Below are 19,202 nucleotides of genomic sequence, written 5' to 3' on the forward strand. Positions count from 1 at the left end.
CGCGTAACTTGTGTTCCCACAACTCCCACATCCCTACATCTTTCCATCTACCCAAGCCCTGCACTTCCACGCATCCTTCACCTCCTCTGTGACTCTGCATTACACAGCCCTGACCGCCTTCCCCACAACTTGCAGCTTTACCTTTCTGCTCTGACCAGTATCTCGGCCGTGATCTCTGTGCCCCTACACTGGTGTGAAGGTAACACCCAGCGCTCAGGTTTTAGCAATTCCCACTAGGCGGGGAGCAGCCATAAAGGCATCGGGATGGGCGTGGTGCGGGATGCAAGATGTGAAAAGCTTTCTCTTTCTCTCTCCTCTGAGTTCAGGCTGGGGTTACCTGAATCGTCTTCCGAGACAATGCTGTAGATGAAGCTCCCGGGGGGATGCTCGGCCGCCCGGCGGTACCACAGAGGGAAGTGGTCCATAGTGAAGATACTTTCCTTGTCCTTCTGTGTCAGGAATTTCCTGCCGGGAGAAGAACCCAGGGCGGCCGCTGTTCACGGGCTGGAGGGCGTGCCCTCCTCGGGGGCACCGCAGCGCGACCCCCGGGGCTGAGCGCATCGCCCGCCTCTCACCACCCGGGGCGTACCGAGCGAAAGGGGCACACGGTGTCCCCCGGGGACCCCCGGGGCAGTGCCGGGCCCTCCCTCGCCGTGAGGGGCGGCCGCTCCCGGGCCCGGAGCCGCCGCCAGGTGCCGCTGTTGGCCCGGCCGAGCCCCGCGGCGGGCGGCGCTGCCGCCGGCTCCCGGGACCTGCGGCTCGGAGCCCGGGAAGGGCGGGATGAGGGGGCATCCCCCTGCCCCGCCGGGGCGGGTTCCCCCGCGGGGAGCAGGGGCAGGGCCGGCAGTGCCACGGGTGAAGCGCGGCAGGTGGGAGCGGGCGGGAGAGGGGAGCCCACGTGGCGCTGGAGGGTGGCCGTGAGTTACCGCAGGGGAACGGGGAGCAGGTGAGGAAGGGGGGATTGGGCAGTCTCCTAACAAAACCGCTCCAAGCCTAAAGTCGCGCTACTGAAGCCAAATCCCGATCTCCTCAGGAGTCCCTCTCTCAGAGTGGAGACCTCATAACAACCTTCCAGTATCTGAAGGGGACCACAGATACTCCTTCATTAGGAGCTGTATTGATAGGACAAGGAGTAATGGGTAAAAACTGAAAGAGGGGAAATTTAGGTTGGGTATTGGGAAGAAATCTTTTTCTGTGAAGGTGGTGAGACACTGGAACAGGTTGCCCAGGGAGGTTGTGGATGCCCTGACCTTGGCAGTGTTCAAAGCCAGGTTGGATGGAGCTCTGAGCAACCTGGTCTAGTGGGAGGGGTCCCTGCCCATGGCAGGGGGTTTGGGACTAGTTGATCTTTAAGGTCCGTTCCAACCCCCTAACATTCTATGATGTGATGCAGGGACTGAAGTGCTTGAGCAAAGGGGTGCTCCTGAAGGCAGGAGGATGTGTCCTGCATGGGGGGCATGACAAGACAAACAGTGGATGCTCAGGAGACACCTCATGAAAATCAGGTCATTGGTTTCCCTGGAGGTCTCTATGGCTTGGCTGGCAAATTCCTTTGTTTTCAGGCTCTTGTTTTTCTGTATATTTTGACGTAATGATAATTACTCATTTATGTGGTTCCTTCCTTTCAGGGGATTCCAGAAGTGCCTCCTGTGGGGCTCTGTCTCAGCAGTGTGGTGACTGTGGCTGTTTGAAAGCACTGAACGCTGCTCCTGATGAGCAGTGGGGGATAGGGAATCATCATATTAGCCTCCTGCAGCACACAGCGTTTTCTCCCTTGTTGCCAGAGACTGATTACTCTGAATCGTTCAGACTACCTCAAAAACATAAGGGGTGTCACCTTTCAGGCACAGCAGAGCTTGAATGTAGGACTTATGTTTGGGGAACTTGGGGACAGTGAAACAGTTGCCAAGAAGTTAATGACCACCATGAACATGGTCCCCTTCTGTTCCATCTGCTGGTGTGCCTCTGTGACCTCTCCTTTCTTATAGCAGCGTGCACCAGCCTGCATATTCAAAATGCAACAGAATGCAAACTGTACCCTTTCCATGTCAAAACCCTCCACTGAACACACGCTTTTGCCTTGAGGCAGAGGGCAAGAGAACGAATTGTATGTGACAGATGTCAGTCACATCACTTAATGCCTCACTGGAAGGCATTGGGATGCTGCTGCAATGTGGGCAATGAAGGAGGCAGAACAGAATAAATGTGGGAGAGGAATTGAGACAGAAAGATCAAACATAGCCAAGCTGGGATGTCGCTGGGGCACTGGAGTGCAGAGAGCCTTTGCACTGCAAAATGGTCCTGAGGATATGTGGTAACTGTGGGCATTTTCTGCACTGGCTGACTGAAGTCAGGGAATGATTGAAAGTTTCCATTTAAATGAATGCACTTTGGGACAGTATTTTAGGAAAAACTTGAAAGGACCAGAGGAAGACAAAGGCCCCCTAACCTGACTCTCCAAATCAGCACCAATACTGTCAAGGTGTTGTTTCCATTCTGTTTCTGTCTCCCTAAATACATTTCTAAGGCTGGTGGTGATTTCGTGCTGCCCCTTCAGAGACACTGAGAGAAACCCCTTAATCAGTTTAGGGACTTACCTGTTGGAAATTTTCTCAGAGCCCACATAGAGGGCACTCCTCATGAGTCCAGCCCGAGTGCCCAGAAAAGCCATCTCAACACCTGCCTCAGTGTCCCTGTGGAACAGAAATGCACAGGCAGAAGCAAACAGCTCTCAGAAGAACAGTCATGTCCTTGCCCCAGGGTGGGAGCCTTCCAAACTAGAAGCCACACCAAAGACATGGTTAATTTGCAACATAACCCATTTACACCAGGAGTGACAGTGGTTCCTCCCTGCTAATGGCAACAGGTAGTTGCTGGCTAACAATTGGCAGGCTTAAGACTTGTACTTAGGTTCACACCTTTGAAGTTTGCTTATTTCATTCTCTTTTAAGTGGATCACAAGCTCCTCTCCCCCTGCTAACCCTGCTTCAGGCTACCTTCGTGAGGCTGAAGTGAAGGAGAGGAACTGCAGAGAGAGAATGGCTGGATCAGGGATGCAGAGGATGGGCAGCATAGCAGAATGTCTCTGAAGAGAGTGTGTTGGTGTAGCTGTTTAAGGGTGTACTGATAACTGGGTGGGTATCCTAACATGATTGTCACTGGCTCAACCTCTGTTAGTGGTAGGGATACCACTAACTGAGACAGGAGCTCCGTGGCCACATATCTGTGTAAGCAACATATTGTCTGCTGAAAGAGGATCTGTGTGACATGATACAAGATACTACAAGCAACAGGTGCATCACTGGAAGTAATAAAGTAGAAAGTTGTCTAGTGAAGCCAGCCTGTCCACTACCTTCCTGAGGCTCAATCTGAAGGCATCACCAATAGAGACAAGACCAAAGTACCTTTTCTTCACTAAAATAATCCCTCACCAAACTAAAGGCTGCCCCGAGGAGGCCCAGCCTGCTGGAGTTCACTCCTGAGAGACACTTTTTGAGTTATTTCTAAAACTATTGAGCTATTTCTATCAGCCTTTTGAACTTCTTGTATGCTGTACAAGGCTCTGTGATTGTTTCAGGCACTGCCTAAGTCCATATACTCTGAAGATGCCTCTTCAATGGTGTTCTACCCATATTTATTTCTCATACACTTACATGGACATATTGAGGGCTAATGTAGTCCAGTAGGCCTCCATGGGTGCAGTGACCACTGCATCAAACAGCACTTCCTGGACCAACTCCTCATCACCTGAGAAAGAGGGAGAACAAAAATCAGGAAAGAAAGATATGTTCCCATCTAAGTGTTTTAGAGAGCCCCTTGGTAAGGAACATCTATCTGGCCAGGAAAATGGAGAAATGTGGCACAAAAGGAGACCTCCCATCACAGGGCAGAGAAGAGGACCTACCCCCCCTGGATGGTGGAGAGCACAGGAACAGATGTTACTGCCAAGATCACAGAATCACAGAATCAATTATGTTGGAAAAGACTTCTGAGGTCATCGAGTCCAACCCGTGATGGATCATCACCTTGTCAAGCAGACCATGGCACTGAGTGCCATGTCCAGTCTTTCCTAAACACCTCCAAGGATGGTGACTCCACCACCTCCCTGGCCAGCCCATTCCAATTTCCAATCATCATTTCTGTGAAGAATTTCTTCCCAATACTCAAAATCATCAGACCAGTTCCCCTGCAAACTTGGTGGAAGGGTGGTGCCCAAACAAGTACGGGCAAGTGAGAGGCTTTCAAATGAAGTTATTCATTAGACCTTCACTCAACCATCTCCTTTAATGAACAGGACACTGCCTGAAATCCCTGCCTTGACTTTTCTTCTGGGTATCCCATGGAGAGAATACCAGCCACTACGTTCCACTCAAGAAGCTTCCTTCAAAACCCCTAGTGACTTCTTTATGGCCTCTACTCTATGCCTCTGCTCACCGGCTTCTCTGTTAGCCCTCCTTCCTTCCTGTAAGTCTCACAAAATGCTGTCCTGTCCTGGTTTCCACCAGGTGCTCAAGCCAGTCCAGGCCACCAGTCTAATCCACTTTGGAACTAAGAAGTGATTAGGAAAGCTCGAAGTATCATCATGTGCTAAATGACTTATCCCCAAACCCCATTTCTTTGACCTGCTTCATTATTGTATTGCCCCGCTTGCATTAATTCTCATTCTAATGAGAATATGATGACCATCATATTGCAGAAATGCCCCTTTCAGTGCTATTCTAGATGGAAACACCCTCACCATTTCAGTGTTTCTGGGTTGATATTCCAGTCTCCCTTAATGTTTTATCTCAAGTTCGCCCAACTTGCTTTGTCACAGCTCTCAGGATCCTTCTTTCCATCCTTGTAGTTCAAACCTCAGAATCAGAGCTCACCACGAGACCTTTCCCTCTCCAGGCCCCATATGTCTAAGATGTGTTCAAATCATATTTGTTTTTCCTCCACAGCACTTCCAAGTCTGCATGTTTCTCATAGTCAGCTCTCCTGAAACTTTCTTCCTCCCTGGCCACTTGAGCTGATACATATCCTCTTTCCAGCCTGCTCTAAGGAGAGCCAGGTGGGGATCCACTCACATTGTACAAAGAGAGGCAAAATTACTAGATTACATTTGATTTTATTTTTAAGAGATTCCCATTCTTGTACCAAAGGTTTGTGCCTCTCAGCTGCAGCATTATATGCAAAATCTTATACTTTGCACAACTAAAGGGGCTGAAGGACATCCTAAAGCTAAATAGCTGTAAGGAGTTCCCATGCACAGCTGCCCACCTCTGCCCCCTGACAAAGATCTCACTGTGGTGGTGCTGTATCAGCTGCCCGTGTGGCTACATGTTGCCTGGAGAACGGGACCTGGTGTAATGGATGAGCAGCAGGGGGAGCAGGAAAGACAATAATTCTGTGACAATTTTTTACTCCTGGATCAGTTACCTGTTGTGTTTGGAAAACAAAGGTAATAATCCTTGTTCTGAAAGACCCCATCTCTCTAGATGGCACTGTGAACCCTTGGAGGATGATGACTGGGACCCTGGGGAGCTGAGTAGTCTCTAGTTTTCCTGGCTCCTCCTGCCATTGCCCCATCTAGCCCAGCTGGTCAGTCTGTCTTAAACATGGTTTGCAGCCCCTACCAAGCTCCTTTCAAGCTTTTCACCCCTCAGTATTTCCTATGCTGAGACCTCCAATAAGGCTGAGTTACGTGTCAGCTTTGAAATGGAAAAAGAATCCTCTGACGGAATCAAGGGAGTGGATTCTCTGTTCGTTTCCACTTGTGAATTACTCTGGGCTTGAGTTCTGCCCTGCCTGTGTGAATAGGTGCCAAAAGAGCTCAGTCTGACACCAATCAGTTTGTCCTAGTTCCCTCTCCCCTGTGATGGGTACAGGAAAAGGCCCTTTCAGTGCCTGGGACTCACATTCCAGGTCAGCGTCCTCTCCAGTGAGGAAACGGATCACAGCCTCCAGCTGGCTGAGCTTTCGGTGGTCTGGATCAATGTCGGTGATGCAGTAAATCCTGGTGGGAAGGGAGGAAGAAGCAAGGGCAAAGAGAAACCACAGTTAACCAAATGCTCCTGGAAGATAATAACTGCAAAAAAAAATTCAGCAAGAAACCTGGGTCTGCAAAGATTTTGCCGCTGCTGCACGATGTGCCCACCCAAAATCTAACAGTGTGGCTGTAAGTCAAACCCTACCAGTAAACCAACACCAATCAACCTGACTGCTGAGCTTGGTAGGACTGTTGTTATGGTCTTCAGCATAAGCTCACAATGTAAAACAGCTGTCCCAAATCCTCTCAGCAGTTATCTGTATTACGTGTTGTGTAAGATGTGTACATGTGCCTATATAGACAATAACAATGTGATGGAGAGACCTGAGAAGCAGAGGGTCATGTGTAACGTGAGTAAGACCAGACCAGGAGCAGAAAAAACGAGAGACAGAGAAACAGAATGTGAGATGAGGAATGATCTTGCAGTATGATATGGTGACAAGAAAATCTGTCCCAAGGGGACACCACTGCAGGAGCCTCTGGACACAGTTTGGGGAGAAGCAGAAGAATGTGCTACAAATGCTCGGCATTATAAAAGAAACCAGTCTTCTAATCCTGCTTCCAATTTTGACCACTCCATTGTCAGGAGAGGAAGGGGTTATAAGAGAGAATTACAACTCATAAAGGGGCTGAAAGGAGTGATTTATGAGAGAAGTCTAAGAGAAATTAATATGTAAAGTGTGTAAGCTGACACACCAAGTCAGAGGTAGAAGAAGGAGAAGTCGCTGCTTGTGTCTCAAATGTGCTGCCTGTGAAACTTAGCAGTGTAATGAGAGGTGAGAAGAGGTGGAGGGCTTCTTGAATATAGTTATTTTGGCTTTGAAACAGGCTGGGTTCATGTGACTGAGTGTAACTGAATGTTGGGTTCATGAAAACCCCAAACCTCACAGCAATAAATGGAAAGTGCCATGCTTCACCCTGTTTCATATCCAAACCAAGCAAAACTGTAAATTCTGCTTGCTATTGAAACAGGGGTCATAAATCACCTCCATGTTCACTAGAAATTAGGTCTAGGCTCAGTTCAGAAGAATGCCAACCAAAAATAAGCTAGGATTTAAAAAAGCATTTCAATCTCTCACCAAGCTTGCAACAAAATTTCCTGACAGGTCTGACATACTGTAGGTCTTGTAAGACAATTCTGAGCAACATGAGGGGAAAAAATAAGTCTGAGCAGAGAAGACTGAGGATAAATCTCAGATGTTTGTTAGCACGGTAATGTGCCAGGTCTTGGTGGGATCTCCCAGAGGAAGAGGTGGAACTGAATTGCCTGGAGACAATCAGGTCTTTGCAGGTACAGCCCCTGAAGAGTGCTGCTTTTTCCCTAGGCCACAGAGGGTGGTGAATGCAAGCCACATTGCTGGGAAGTTTGCCCAAATATCGTGGCAAAGTCCTGTGTCACTGACAGGGTTTCCTCCACTTACCATTCATTTGCTAACGACAAGTCTGGCTGGAGCAGGTCATGCAAACCTGAAAGCAGATAATACATGGAATATTCAGTTAGGTACCAGCCAGATACAGGCTGTGGAGGAGAAGCGAAGTGGTGAAGTTCAGAGTAGCTGCCTTGTCCCTTGGGACAGCATGGCCCCTTCAGATTAACCTACCTTCTTCCACTGAAGTGTTCCCCAGCAGAATGTACTCCCCGTGTCCCCTGGACAGCACAACACCCAGGCTGGAGGCAGGAAGGAAAACAGAGGACTTGTCAGCAAGGAAAGGTGTCATTCCTAAACATGACGCTGCATTCCCTGCAGTAACAACCCTTAAAGACATTAACTCCCTCCACAGATATTAAAGAAAAGAACATCATCAGAAGAGGATTAAGTGAGATCCGATTTCAGCACAAGAGGCAAAGGAACCTGTCTGTAGAGCTGAAATGAGGCATTTCTGGTGATAATTTTTAGCCAACATTGTAGATTCAGGTCAATTATAACATTACTCAAATCTGTGCCAGTTTCAAATCATTTCAGCTGGGGAAAATAAAAGCCAACCCACAAGCAATCACACACACATGCTTTGCTTGATTTGTTATTAGATTTTTTATAATTTTCAGTTTATAACAGTGTTGTTTTTTTTTTAAAGCCATACACCAGAACATAAACCATATTCAGTGGAATGGAAAATTGAAGATGTCTTATTTCTCTGAATTGAAACATGATTCACCTAAGGCATAGCTTTTGTATTCTGAACTTCAGACAAATCATAATATTCCTTTTGAGTTGACCCCAAACAATATTTTAATGGCTATAGCAACAAAGAAGTCAGTTATTCACACTCCTCTGCTCATGACTTGTAGCCAGTTTTATGAAGAAAAGGGACCGATCTGCTGTTCATGATCCATGATCATACTTCTGATACATTGTGTTGATGTCACATAGTCCTCGCTCACCTGAAGGGTGTGCCACTGATGTCCGTGAAGAAATAATCATTGGTGAGGAAAAGAACTCGTTTCTGGAATAAGAGCAGGAATAAGAAGAGTGAGAGACCATCTGACAGACCAGGAGCACAGTGGTGGTGGGGACCTGGGATATATGTCCCCAAGGCTAAGCAAAAGCAGTCAATCATTACCAACACTTCACACCCTGCTAGGGCTGGCTGGAAGCAGGGATGAATGTGCAGTATTCAGCATATCCAGCTCTTTCAGCATCCAGGCAGCCACTCTGTCTTTCCAACTAGGGCTTCAGTTAAACCTTTCTTTGCTCTGGGGCTCCTGCACTGGTTGCAGGAAGGGGTGGGGGGAAGCTGCCCTCCCTCTCACACCCTCCAAGCCAATGTGCTGGGGCCCTACTGCTCTTTTGCCATACACAGCAACCTTGACAGCTTTGCACATCATCATCATCATCATCATCATCATCATCATCATCATCATCATCATCATCTCCAGCAGGAGGGGGGGCTCAGTGGGGCAGGTAGAAAGATGGCAAACCTACCCACTGTGTGTGTGGGCAGCTGGGGCCAAGGCAGCTGGAGCCAAGTCTCCCCACTCCTGTGGGAAATTCTAATATTCCTGACCTTTGCTTTCATGCCAAATTGGGACAAAACATTAGCATATTCCAATTTTGTTAAAAAACATAAGTAAAAAAAATTTACGCTTTAAATTTGGAAAAAAAGTGCTGATTCAAATCCAAGCCGTTTTGATTCACGTGCAAATATTTTTTTCAGACTGACATTTCAACTGAAGACATTTCAGATTATTGAAAGCTGCTTCAGAACTTCATCTGTTTGCCAGACTAGCCTTTTCCTGTAGGAAAGTGTTGATTTCAGTGGAACGCTTTTCCAAAGGAGAAAAGTTTTTGGAAAGTTTCTGTCCAAGCCTCATGCCAGTATATGAACCCTAATATGTTTAAAATTCTAGACCCAGCCTGAAAACGAGGTGAGAGGATGTGTGTGGGAGACAGGGGAGTGAACACAGAAAACTCAGTGTTCCCCAGGGAGAGCTGTGCCTGCTCTAACCTGCTCAAGCCGTGCAGCAGTGGAAGTGGAGCGAGGCACAAAGGACGAGCCAGCGCCAGCTCCAGCTCCACAGCGAGCACCGACTTTGTGCTTATTGGGCTGATGGGGCTGGGGGATATTTTTAGGTGAGGAGGTGGCAGGTGGCTCAACCCCTTCCCTCCTCTCTCTCTCTCCCCACGTATGGCAGCTCTATACTGCTGAGCAACAGGGTCTTTGGCTGTGCCAAGATCACACGGAATCATGGAACCATTTAGGTTGGAAAAGGTCTCTAAGATGACCGAATCACCATCTTGTCAACTGGCCCAGAGCACTAAGTGCCACATCCAATTGTTTCTTGAACATCTCCAGGGATGGTCACTCTACCACCTCCCCGGACAGTTCATTTCAATGTTTAATAACTCTTTCTGTGAAGTTATTCCTCCTGATGTGCAAGATCTTCCAGAGTGCTGTCATACCCCTGAAGAACACGGCATGGTGATTTTTTGAGGTGGTACAAGAGCTATTAATCCTCCCTTTTCTTGCCTGTCTGATCTGATGGTGGAGGCAGGGAGGCATGGAGAAGAAGATTTGGCCACTACCTGAGACCCTTTCCTTTAGCAGGGCTTGTCCTGCTCATCCTTTGCTCCCCTGACCTGCCCCTCTTCTGCTCATGCAACCACTCAGCACTTGCAAGTTGAGGGAGGGAGGGCAAACCTCTTTTTGGGCAGGAGGAGAGAGTGGGTGGCCAGCCTGCTCCAAGACAGCTGGAGGTATCACCACTTATCCATGGAATGGAAGAAAAGCAGAGGCACCCTTGAACCAGGCAGGGCTGAGGATGATCAGACAGGACTTTGCTATATAGGGGGATCAAGGGAGAAGAGAAGAGCATGGGCACGCTGGCACCATGATGGGATAGCTGACTACCACCACCTGCAGCCTGGGAACAGGAGTATTTCCAGTTTTGGTATTGTCACTGTACCAGGTATCCACTCCTGGTTATTGCCATTACCAGTGGTTTGCCACAGCTCCTACCCCATCCTCACCCTTTTGCTTTCACAGTCACAACTCTTTTGTACTCCAGCTGCAAACAAAGACATTTTTGCCACTTGATTCCTTATTTTCCCCTCTCTGTCTCACTCTGCTCTCAATACCTTCCTGAGATCAGCCTGGGAAATCAATGTTTACGTGGCTGACAGAATAATTTCTATCTTTTCATTCAGACCTTCTCTCTGTAGTCTGACTGCCTCCTTCTCTTTGTTTCAAGGCTCTGTCAGCACTTTCTTTGTTTCAATGCTGATCTGCTTCATCAGCTGGCAGGGTAAAATTGGGAATTGCTGAATTTTGTTTCTGGTTCCCACCGTGTGTATTCCAATAGTAGTAAAACTGTCACATACTTCAGTTTCCTATTGTGCTTCATAAGGCTTCCAGAATTGCAGAATGAAACAGGTAATACCTCTTTACCAGGCTACTTTTTGTTATCTTTTTTTTTCCCCCTGGGTAAGGGAGCAGAAAGATGTCTCTAAAATATTGAACTAAAAAGATATCACTGGATGACTCAGAAGAAGTGTTGTTGAGGGTGCACAAAGAGGTTAAGCTAGCAAAATAAGCAATCTAGACTTACAAATAATAGATTTTGCTTGAAAACCTTGATTGCTTTTCTGACAGAATAACTAAGGTAGAGGAATGAAGGAAATAAAGGACATGCAATGTATCTGGGTTTATATAAAGCACTTGAAACAGCTTCTCATGAAATTTTATTCTAAGGAATCTGTTAAAGTGGGCTTAAATAAGATACAGAGTGAGAACCAGCTGCAGCATTGTAAACAAAAAGAGGCAGTAAACAACAAGCCATCAAGGGAAAAAGATCTAATGAGAGGAACAGACAGACTCTGCCTTAGCAGCCCTTATGTACAGGGATCTGTAAGACAAAATAAAACAACATTTCTCTGCATGCTGAATAAAAGCCACAACAGACCTTAAAATTAGAAAGGCTGGATGAAGAGGAGGAGTGGGTTTCACGTGGAAAAAAATAGCTAAGAAATACAGAAGTGAAGGTGGCAGTTCCAGTGGAGCTGGGGGGGACAGAAAAAATTGAAGGGACAGCAGAAAGGAGATTTGGGGCTCCTTGTTCAGAAATATCATATTGCAGAGAATAGATGCTCTCTAAAGAGCATCAGGGAAACAGAACTCTAATTCAGCCCTAGTGCTTGTGCACCAGAAATGATAAAAGACATGAAGATAACAAACATAGTGGCTGAGTTGCTTGGATTGAAAAATGTGCAAATATTTCAAATGTAAATGTTGGCAATGCCCGGGAGAAGAAAGGCAAAGGCATTGACAGGAACCTGAGAGTTGTAAACACCAAGAATAGAGAGAGAAAATGTAGTGACAAGATCTAGCAGTACAACCATTCAGAGGAAACAAAGGGGTGTCTTCATTAGGAAGTGGCACTATTTTCAGCAGTGGCTGTGAGCAGCTTGTTGGAATTGGTGCTGACTGTGGCTTAGCATGGGAGCAGTTCAGCCAGCCACTGAAAAAAATACTCTCTGTAAAGGATGGAAAATTTTCCTGAAATATGGAAGATTTCTGGGCAGTGTAACTTGCAGGACTCTGGAATACTTCCTAACAGGAAATGATGAAAGCCAAAATCTTTAAGAGAGTTAAATAAACCTGAATGAAAAAGTACCAGTGAACATAAATGTACAAGATAATCTTGCACTGATTCCAAGGGAAGATGTATAACCCTACCCTAGAGCTGGTAGGGAATGTTCAAAAGTCTACATTTCACTAGGGCTTTTCATAAAACATCTGCAAATATTTGCATAGAAATTTAATCCTGGACCTGGATAAAGGAAATCATATTCTGACAAAGTGAGGGACAAAGTTTTCATGAGAGGTTTTGGGTAGGGAAAGGGAGTGGCAAAATAATCTCCAAACTTCTTTCTGTCTAGGTCAGATCTGTGTAATCTTCCCTATTCTAAACTCTTGAAGATCTCCCATTTCATTTCACAGCCCTATAAACAATGAACAACATGCTTTTTGGCTTTGCCTGGAAAAAGTAGGGGGCTGAGAGGCATTTCCAATAATTTTCTAAGACCAGAATATTAGTAGGTGTAAGGAGCACTTCTAATGATGCTTTTTTAGGTGTCTTTAGCACATGCATTACATATGTGTTGAAACAATAAAATCCTCACACTCAGAAATGCTGAGCATTAAAACCACATCCTTTGTGGTTCTTCAGCATCCACTTCCCATCCACTCCCTTGTGTGACCTGAACAGAAGGATAATTTCTTACCCCTTTGTCCACAGGGACCTTCACATCCATAGAGAGGTAGCCTGTTTCCCCATTGATCATGGCAGTTCTCAGCTGCAGAGGTGAACAAATTTAGTATTAGTGTCTCCAGGCAGGACAGGACAGGAATTAATAGACTCACTTGTCATTAACATACAGTGGCTGGCAGAAAGAGTGACTGCAGCTTCCCTCTCCTTCCCAGCTCTTTCTTGCTTCTTTTAAACTGAAAACCTGTTCTCAGTGGTCACAATCCTTGTTCGGTCAAGCTGATAAGTGACACAGAGTAGTAATGGTTTATGCTGAAAGCCTGTTGATATGTCTTTTTAGCACAAAGAAAGGATCTGGAATCTATGAAATTGCCAGTCTGAGTTTCAGGCTTTGCTGTGTGGCAGCCAGAAAGTCATTAGCACAGTGCTTTGAGAGCCTGGAAGAGGAGACAACTGAGAAACTCACTAACTCCCCCAGACCAAATCCAAAGCTCTTTGACATTTTAAAAACTGATTTATAAATTATAGGCTGTATTCAGCACCACTTCTGAGGTGCAGCAAAGCAGCTGTTTAGCGCAGCAAAGCAAGACTGTATGTCAGCAGGGTAGGCAGTGAGAAGACCTCTTTATTCAATCCAGGTTCCAAAATTTAATTTTCACGGTGACTCCCAGCCTCTTGCAAGAAAGAGCCAGGAAATTTTTCCACAAGTGCAGAGGCTTTGACTTTAGGCCCAGCCTGCCAGAGCATATCAGTCTATTGCTTCAGCCTGGATAGAAAAAATAGGTGGGAAGTAACTTATTCATTCACACAAATTGTTTCCTTACTTCCAGAGACAGGCCTCCATTCAGGTGCTAGCCAGTCTCAACTGCATTTGCTTTACAGGGCCACAGCTTTGTTTACTATGGCTGTTTGATGTGGGTTATTTACAGACCTAGAATATAAAGCTCATGTTTCCCAAGGCCCACATCTTGGAAATGAAAACACTGACTGGTACTATTACTCCTTTTTGGCTAAGAGTGTTTGACCTCCTGCCAGAGCCACGGCATACTCTCTGGTCTGACAGCCTGCAGCATTTGCTACAGGTTCTGGATTTAGAATCATTGAATATCCCAAGTTGGAAGGGACCCACGAGGATCACCAAGTCCAACTCCTGGCCATGCACAACACAGCCCCAAGAATCACACCGTGTGTCCAAGAGTGTTGTCCAAATACTTCTTGAACTCTGTCAGGCTTGCTTCTGTGACACTTCCCTGTTCCAGTGCCCAACCACCCTCTGGGTGAAGAACCTTTTCTAATATCCAACCTAAACCTCCCCTGACTCAGCTTCATGCCGTTCCCTTAAGGGGCCCCCCTGTCACTGCTCACCAGAGAGATGGGATCGGTGCCTGTCCCTCTGCTTCCCCTTGTGAGGAAGCTGTGGAGTGCTGTGAGGTCTCCCCTCAGACTCCTTTTCTCCAGGCTAAACAAACCAAGTGACCTCAACCACTCCTTATACATCTTCTGCTCTAGACCCTCGATCCTTCTCCTTTCCCCCTCACACTACAAATACCCCTGTGTTGCTTCACAAGCAAGCCCAAACCCTTGCTGCTGCCTGGCTGCAGATAGTACCATCGTGCATCAGTTGGTATTTTCCAGACAATGCCATCTTCCCTCCACTAGATTTCCTTTTAGCGGCTGGCTGTGTTACACATCATTAGCACTTGGGCATATTTTTCCAGTCGGAATTCGCTGCTTATCAGTGTTGCTGAGATTATACTGCAACTGATGTTGAGTCTGTCATTGATCTAATACCATAGCTACAAATCTGAGTGTTGAAATGTTGCAGCTTTCTGCTGCAGTGGGTGTATCTTGAGAGCCTCTAGACTTGCTGAAGTCACACTGCAGATATACTTCGCGTCACTGAATGTCTCTGTACCCTCAGTGACTGCAACCTTTCTTTCTTCTGGAAGGTGCAGCAGAGAAACACAAAGTGGCTTTGTTATTCATGCCTGTTTCATGACTTTTTTCCCCCGTGGGTAGTTTTATTCTGACTGCCTATGGACAAAAACCTTACACGTTGCATTGTAGTTAAATTCAGGTATCAGTTAATTGGTCAGACAGGAACCTGCTAGCCAAATAAATAGGAGAGCAAAGCAAAGTTCTCTCATTTCCTGGATTATTTTTTTTTTTAACAGCAAACTAGGTAAAGAGGAACAGCTCTAAAAGTGGCTCCAGTGAGAGAAAAACTACAGTGGGAGCAGAGCTCGTATAAGTTATCAGTGAACCTACACAAAGCCATTGGCAGCTACCATCTTGGTGGTCCCACTACATGTAAAGCCTCTTATTTTGTCTTGCTTTCCATGTTTCACACCCGGTTCTGCTGTGTTTTCTTTCTCAGTTTGCCACTCTTCCCCTTCCCAAGTTCCTTTGGTGTACCCTTTGTACTTGGCCTGCACTAGTGGCAGTGGCTACTTTGATCCTGTTGCTGGTCAGTTTGTTTGTCCTACCTGTTTAAGTGGATATCTATAGCATCAGATCCATTTATCTCTGCAGTCTCCCCTGTAATCCAGAAGCATCTGTCTCGCAGCTAATTCTGTCTTACTCCAAATTCAGTTCTTATCTTAGTAACTTAAGTATCTCTTTTCTCCTACTTCTTCTGAGTAAAATAAAACCAGCCACAGAGGAACTTCACTACCTTCTCATTTTATCTAGGTTCCTAGTTATGCAAAGCAGCAATGTGCAGCTATAACATGCATGTTCTTTCTTGTCTATCACTTTTTAATAATTTTTCTCAAAAGACAATAGAAAAAGTATTTTCTAGTCTTTACCCTCTGGTCAGCTATTATTTTCAGTGCCTCTACACCTATGCAATAAGGTGATTTCTGGAAATTTGTTTTTCTTAAGTGTCAAAGTCCCTTATCCTCTTTGTCTAATATTAATAGTAACTGCAAGCTTTAGACTCTTCTTGAATGCACTTTCTTCCTTGCAGCAGATCTTGTTAGTTGCGTGGTTTCAGCTATATCTCACATCCTGCATGTATGGGTAACATCACAGGACACTGCCACACTCCTAAAGCTACCTTGGCTTTGTATTAAGGCAGCATTTGGGCCATGTGTGCACAGACTGGCTCCATGGAGCACCCTCCAAAGTGCTTCCTTCCTCGTGCCAGCACTTTCCCTCTTTGTTCCTTGTAAAGGTAAACTCATACTGGGATGGAAGACAAACACTTTGTAGAGGAGTTTCATCTTTTGTCCTCTTTTAGAGCACCAGCCTCTCTTACTCAGAGCCGGTCAGGCACAGAAAAAAACAGGAGTGCCCACTGCTCCCCCACGCCTTCCATACAGGCACACCAAGTAATAGAAAGAAGGAACTACAAAAAAGGCTAAATTCACTTTCTGATACTCACTATTTCCTCCTGGTCTTCCCACTCCACTTCTGAGAGATCTACACTGTTGTAGTTCGGCTTAGGCTTCAGTTTCTTTCCTTCCTTATACTGGTGTTTATTGAAAAAAAAAAAGAAAAAGAAAGAAAAAACACCCAAATAAGTGGCTAGATAACTTTCTAAACTAACCCTTTAAGAATTGGCTGAAAAATAGGGGTGTCTCATTTATTCTCTGACTAGGAAGGCAGCATTTGTGCAGGTGCCTTATTGGTCCTATGTCATGTATTTCTTTACACAGGCAGTGAGGGGCTAGGAGAGTTCAAGTGGGAGAGGTTGATCCAGGAAGAAGGCAGGAACACAGGGAAACTTGCAGGTAAAAGCTATGGCCTCCTACTTCTAAACAGATCAGTACAACACACTTGCCTCCAGAAAATCAGTTTTTTCCCTGCAGCTAAGAGTATAATCCCGTTAACATTATAATACCAGCAGGAGATCCTTCCTGACAGGAGTTAGGCTTTGACTCCACTGAGGGTAGACTTTTCACCTAGAGCTAACTGACAAAAGAGAGCTATTTCACTGTAATCTTCCAGGTGAGGGAAAAGGTGTGAAGCAGATCGAGAGAGGCCAAGTTAAGGTGGAAGGTAAAGCATAGCCCTTGCCAGCTTTGCCTTGCCCTGTCCCTTCTCTTCACGTAACAAACTCCCTGTGCCAGTGGTCTCTCCCTTTGCAAAGCTGCCTTTTTTAAGACAGCTGCTGTGAAGCCCTGTGGTGGCACTTTCTCTTGCTGGTGACCACACTAATGCTCAGAGTTGTGTGCAGGTGGATTGGTGCTGAGCAGCACGTGTAGGAAATGTAAAATCTCTGCGTGCCTGGCTATCTGACTGATGAGGCCAGCTGTGTGTTTGCAAACAGATGGGTAGCCTGGAGCTCCCAGTGGCACCACGAGGGAGAAATGCTGTCCTTATGTCCACTCCCTCAAGTCCCAGGAGGTGTTTGCAATCTACTGGTCTCTGAATGGTCTCGGACTCACCATGTTACTAAGATTGGTGGTACCTCACCCCGCTAGGCTCAGAATCCTAAAATGTCCATATCTGCTGGGTGGTGATTACTGGGGTGCTACTCATGCTGAATCTCCTCGTAGGAGATATGCCTGAGCAAGGGGACCTGTTCCTGCAGCCTGGCAGTGAAACCTTGCGTGGGCACAGTTACATGTGCACCCACAGTACAGCAAGTGCACACGAATACAGCCCTCACATACAGTCCCACAGAGAACAGAGAGGCAGGATACCCTATGCTTCATACCCATGCGTGTACATATATACATCTGTGTACGTGGAATTTATTTCTCTGCCCCTCTTGCTACTGAGTGCCTGTATATCAGAGCCTGGTAGCCTTCACAGCTCAAAAACCCCCCAAATCAGAAAGACCCCTGAAATTCTCTGTTTTCAAGTCAGCAAAGGTTCTCAGATTCACAGCTATACATACCAAAGGACGGAGGTCTGGGTGTGAAAGGATGTAGCCGTTGTTGGTGTTCAGAAAGGCGTATCCATGGACACCCAGCTGAAGAAAGAGGCATCAGAATAATTAGTGCTTTAGCTAGAAACATGTATGATGGGTACCACTAATACTCTGGCACCACCGATAGTCAGAAATATTTTCCTTTTGTAGGTATTGACCAGAAGAAAATAGGGTCCATCCCAAACCATTTATCTCCAGATCTCTGACTGCTCTGCCCAAGCAGACTCACTGTGCTTGGATGCACAAAAGGATGGACAGGTAATTGGTTTTGTGTACACCTTCAGAGAGAGATGCCCCCCTACAGTCTGACTGTCGTCCTGGACAATCACCACCCAGAGGCAGACTGAGCTCTCCACAGCAGGCATAGCAGAGCCACTCATAAAAAAGGCAATGTTGTAAACAGCCCAGAAACACCAGTGACAGGTCTGTGTGCCCATCACTATGTGTGCAGAGCAGTGAACGAACAAGTGAGTATGAATCTCACAGACGGCTTCCCTGGAAACCCCGTTGGCCTTCAGAGGAGCTCTGCATTATGTTTCAGTGTTGGCAAGACCAGACCTAGCCCAGGCCAGTTGTACAAGCCTGTAGTCTTAAAGTGCTTTTTAAGGAATAGCACAGTCTAACAAGAGCAGACACTGACTGACCTGATCTGCAAGAGATTTCCGAGAGAGCAATTACTCAGCTCAAGCCCACATATAATACAAATTCCAGCTAAAAATCTGGAGATAGCCTGTGCTTGCCAAAACAAGAGGTGTCTCAAGAAAAACAAGGACGTCTAAGGTTTCTATCTTCAAAAAAATGTTGCAGCTTTATTTTCCTATAGAGACAATCCTGGAGGGATAACAGCAGGAAAGTGAGGAGGTGAGTCATTTACAATCCGTCTGTGCATTCAGGGAACGAATTCTGTATTTCACACATCTTGGATCACAACTTTGGACTGTCTCTATGTGAAGTAGCTTTTTGTAAAGCATACTTGGCTCAGCTCAGCGTGGTAAGAACAAAACCAAGATACTGGATCAGCAAACTTCTTTTTTGCCTATTAAACCTGATATTTCCCAGCCAAGTAAGCATGATCATCAATACACAAGCTCTTGAGGGCTGGAACTCTGGAACTGGTCCTTTTGTAACCTATATTCCAGGGAATTTAAGTTGAGGATCCTGGGTTTCTAAACTGCTTTGGAGTTGGAAGAGCTTCTGGGAAGATGTGTCCTGCCTTTCATGTAAAGAAATTCAAATAATTTTTTCTCCTTCCCTGACACTGCTTGGAGGAAAGAACTGTGTCCCTTCTTGGGTCAGAAGAAAGATTATTGTGACACCTGGCCTGACACCTGGCCTTTGAGTGACATGGAGAGAGGAAGATGAAAAGGTATCAGTCTTATACAGAAAATAAACGTATAAAAATTGAAACTCCTAGACAAGGTTCCCCCAGGCCCAAAGCACCCAGCTTTTGCATGCTGAATGCATGCACCCTGACACTCCTAGTTCTAGGATTACCTGAAGGATCATTTCCTACAGCTTCATGTTAATGGTCTGCTGTGTATCCACATCTGGAAGCGCCGCAGAAATTCATAGCTTCTGACAGCACT

General features: G+C 46.1%; 1 protein-coding gene across 1 annotated transcript in view; it reads right to left on the bottom strand.

Annotated features, from left to right (window-relative positions):
• CACNA2D4 (calcium voltage-gated channel auxiliary subunit alpha2delta 4) overlaps window positions 1-19,202 on the bottom strand; it is a 123,267-nt gene that overhangs the window by 65,420 nt on the left and 38,645 nt on the right. Inside the window, exons 16-25 of the mRNA XM_051784926.1 lie at window positions 17,584-17,658; window positions 16,123-16,209; window positions 12,754-12,825; window positions 8,415-8,476; window positions 7,633-7,700; window positions 7,453-7,498; window positions 5,901-5,998; window positions 3,654-3,747; window positions 2,598-2,693; window positions 338-465 (exon numbers count right to left, since the gene is read on the bottom strand). Of these exons, the coding sequence (XP_051640886.1) occupies window positions 338-465; window positions 2,598-2,693; window positions 3,654-3,747; window positions 5,901-5,998; window positions 7,453-7,498; window positions 7,633-7,700; window positions 8,415-8,476; window positions 12,754-12,825; window positions 16,123-16,209; window positions 17,584-17,658 (826 nt within the window). The remainder of the gene's footprint in view (window positions 1-337; window positions 466-2,597; window positions 2,694-3,653; window positions 3,748-5,900; window positions 5,999-7,452; window positions 7,499-7,632; window positions 7,701-8,414; window positions 8,477-12,753; window positions 12,826-16,122; window positions 16,210-17,583; window positions 17,659-19,202) is intronic.

This window comes from Manacus candei, unplaced genomic scaffold (genome assembly GCF_025592945.1).
Source record: "Manacus candei isolate 608988 ecotype Guabito, Panama unplaced genomic scaffold, ASM2559294v1 h1tg000018l, whole genome shotgun sequence".
NCBI classification, from domain to species: Eukaryota; Metazoa; Chordata; class Aves; order Passeriformes; family Pipridae; genus Manacus; species Manacus candei.